Genomic DNA, 3,649 nt, shown 5'->3' with positions numbered 1-3,649 from the left:
ATTTTTTTTTTTTTTAGGAAAGTCGTGACAAGCGTTATCTAATCCAGAAACTCACAGAAGCCCAGAGGGATCTGAGGAACCGGCTAGACTGACGGGGAAATGCTGCCACCTGTGGCTTACAGGCTGGCCTGGTGACCTGCCAGCCTACAATATCCGTAGGGGATTTTAGCGGAAATTTTAAAATATATTTTTCTGGAGTTTGGGCCTTTCCTGAAAGTGGCTCCAAATGTGCAGCTCCAGTGGCCGTGTTTACATTAACAGGTCCCTGTCCTTAGGGCATTAGTAAAGCAGGTTCAAAACCATGTCTTCTGCCTATAACCCAGCAGCTCAGGGGCAACTTAACCAAAACACTGACTTTGAAGCTTTTCAACTGAAATTGAGGAGAGACCACTCATGTTTTTACAAGCTCACTTGTATCGTCTTTTAAAGTTAACTGTGGAAGTCATCAGTCCATGAGCCTGGGTTCGTTCTTTTGAACCAGGTTCTGGGGATTTAGGCTGAGAGGTGTTCCCTTAAGAAGCAGTGACTCTTGTGAATGGTTCTGCATACTTAAAATGCAGAAACCCTGGAATCATGATGTTTGAAACAGGTGGTGGAGCATGGAGAGGATGGTTATGTAATTTCAGCTATGTGGTAATATGTAATATGAGAGTAATACTGTATGACAGAGAAAAGCCCTTCCTGCCGTGTGAATAAGGAAGGCCCTGAGGGTCTTGGATTGAGCCCGTGATGGGGGAGCAGCCACAGCTTGGTAGCCTGGATTTTGTAGCTTCCTGGGCATGTTGCTACAGCCTCATTACTCAGGGGAAGCTGCTTTAAGGGCCTGGATAGTCACAACTTTCCATTCCCTTCTAGTCCTGGGTTTGGAGACTTGGCAGAGGGTTCTGTGCCATCAAGATTAAGAGGCAGAGTGCATCTCGCTCTGCCAAAGGCCGCGTCCCTTCCTGCACTGAGCTCTCTGAATGGTACTTCACGGTTCGGAGCCAGGCTGGAAGGGGCTGTTGAGTGTTTGAGTGTTGGGGGCACGTGGGCTGCAGCATCAGGCCAGCCTTTGGCAGTGTGCCCAACTAGACCGAATGCTGGAGCTTTTAAATGTACGTATTCATAGTTTTAAGGGCTCTTGTTTTTCTTGTGCTTAAAATTTTTAATTTCATTTTATAAAACATGTAGATATCTCTTAAGACTTCTGTTACCATAAAAACCTTATGCAATGAATACCTCAGTATAAGCTTACCTGAAATTAATAGCTTTAAACCTTTTCACATAAGCCTTGATTATAGTTTAATCAGTTTTCATTCTAATACCTTCAGAATCTTTTCCAAAGTACTGTAGTTTTGTAATGGACTGTCTGTGCCCTCCTTCTCGTGTTTTCCTTCCTTTCACTGGCTCGTTAAACCTTTCCTTGGGTTTGCCTCGCATTTAAAGGTGGGTGCAGGTTTTAGAAAGCTGCTGTTATGAAGACTATTTCCCACCCCCAGGACTCTCCCATTACTCAAAAATGATTCACTCCTTGCTCTTAGAAACAAAGCAAGCTCACCATAGTTAACACGAGTCTATCTACTTGTCCCTTTGCCAGACTTTTTTTTTTTGCTCTTCTACAGTTAGTATTAACACAGGGTATTTTTAAAAACTATAAAACTGATGAGCTTTTCAAGCTTTTCATACCTTTTTTAGGTTTATGAATATTTAAGTCTAATAACTAGTATGGAATTTTGAACAAATGAAAGTTCATTCCATCCTCACTTAAAAAATTCTAAATTGTTGGCATTTTTGCCTAAAGAATTTATATGTAGCGCATTCTTGCCTTCAGCATGCTTCTGAGAACAGTCAAGTATTCTGTGCAGCGTGTGTGTGTGTGTGTGTGTGTGTGTGTGTGTGTGTGTGTGTTGGAAGCTCTGTTTTCTTTCCTGTTATTATACTGAAATATGCTAATATATTCATCTTAGGTAAATGCTGCTAATTTGCATACTTTGTACTTGAATATTTTTTTATATTTTGATAATTTTAATAACTGCAGGAGATGTCTGTATAATTGTTAAAGTGCAGCTCTCTCTAACAAATGTGCATTAAAACTACTGATTAAACTGTATCTTGAAGGTTTTAAAATGTGATTGTGTGTGATTGGAGGGGTCTTGTCAGCAATCTAGTGACCATAGAAAACTATAACAGTTTGTAAGGTTACTCTTTGCCTTTTCCTAGAATCAGAGAGAAGAAAGATTTAATTTTAGAAAGTCATCAAATGAGTGCAATTAAGACTCTATTTTAAGCCAAGGAGGGATGTGTGTGTGTGTGTGTGTTTTAAACTTAAAAGACATAGTTATTTCAAGCATTCCCTATCCCACCTCCCAGAGGAATTTTATTCTCCCAGAAAATTATATAATATATATTCAAGCAAATATGTATCTGTAGTTGTATGCATGATATTTATTTATTTCTGAGCTTCTCCTTTTTTCCTCCTTAATAATATCTTGAAGAACATGGCATTCTTCCATATGTCATTGTATACTTTCATAATCATTTACCAGTGCTGGATACTTAGTTTTCAGTCACTACCCCCTCCCTGACCCCACACACCTCATTATAAACACTGGGAATTGGAATTTTGAAAGTCCATGCAAACATTTCTCTTTTCTTTGTTCTACCCCATTTGGCTTCAGGTTCTTTTTTTTTTTTTTTTTTAACATATAATGCATTTATTAAGAGTTCAACATTATTTTTTTCTTTTTTTAATTTTTAATTGGAGGATAGTTTCTTTACACTGCTGTGTCGGTTTCTGCCATTAAACAACGTGAATCAACCATAAGTGTATATATATCCCCCGACCTTAAAACCTCCCTTCCAACCCTCCACCCCAGCTTCAGGTTCTTGTTCTTTATCAAGACAGCCTTGCACTTCCTTGCAATCACAAAATATTCTCATAGAGAAGAATCCAGTTACACAGGTCTTTAATTTGTATTAACTCTGTTAGCAAAGTAAATTTCTGCAGCTACATGTCTGATTGCAGATACTCACTTGAGTAAGTATTGGAGAGGGCTTTCCTGGAGGCTCAGTCAGTAAAGAATCTGCCTGCAGTGCGGGAGACCTGGGTTTGATACCTGGGTTGGGAAGATCCCCTGGAGAAGGGCATGGCAACCCACTCCAGTAGTCTTGCCTAGAGAATCCCCATAGTCAGGAGCCTGGCGGGCTACATACAGTCCATGGAGTTGCAAGAGTTGGATACGACTGAGAGACTAATAAGAGCAGAGCAGAAGAAAGGAATTAAAGGGATGGCACAGCAAGGTCTGATCTCTAGGAAGATAGAACTTTTTAATGTGTCTTCTTTATATAGGGTGTTACTTTATTAGTAAATTTCATTTGGTATATTTTCTTTCCAAAACATGGGATGTGCTTGGGACTATAGAGTGGCTTTCTAACTTGCTTAGTTGCATAAGTTTTTACAGATTTCCTTACCTTTCTGGGATAAAGTACCCTCATTTTTTTTTAGTACCCTCATTTTTAAAATGAAAAAATAACTGAATTCACTTTTATTTTTGAGGATTGAATTAGGGAATAATAATAAACTGTGGAAAATTCTGAAAGAGATGGGAATACCAGACCACCTGACCTGCCTCTTGAGAAACCTATATGCAGGTCAGGAAGCAACAGTTAG

The 3,649-nt window shown here is 39.4% G+C and overlaps 1 protein-coding gene across 2 annotated transcripts in view; it reads left to right on the top strand.

Moving 5' to 3' along the window:
- The window catches only part of TMC7 (transmembrane channel-like 7), a 62,696-nt gene extending 60,609 nt beyond the window's left edge, over window positions 1-2,087 (top strand). For both annotated transcript variants that reach the window (XM_010837114.1, XM_010837115.1), the window contains one exon: window positions 18-2,087. In XM_010837114.1, coding sequence (XP_010835416.1) covers window positions 18-92 — 75 coding nt within the window. In that variant the 3' untranslated portion in view covers window positions 93-2,087. The remainder of the gene's footprint in view (window positions 1-17) is intronic.
- The last annotated feature ends 1,562 nt before the right edge of the window (window positions 2,088-3,649 follow it).

Source organism: Bison bison, unplaced genomic scaffold (assembly GCF_000754665.1).
Source record: "Bison bison bison isolate TAMUID 2011002044 unplaced genomic scaffold, Bison_UMD1.0 scf7180017864072, whole genome shotgun sequence".
Taxonomy (NCBI): Eukaryota; Metazoa; Chordata; class Mammalia; order Artiodactyla; family Bovidae; genus Bison; species Bison bison.
This window is presented reverse-complemented; position numbering and strand designations above follow the sequence as displayed.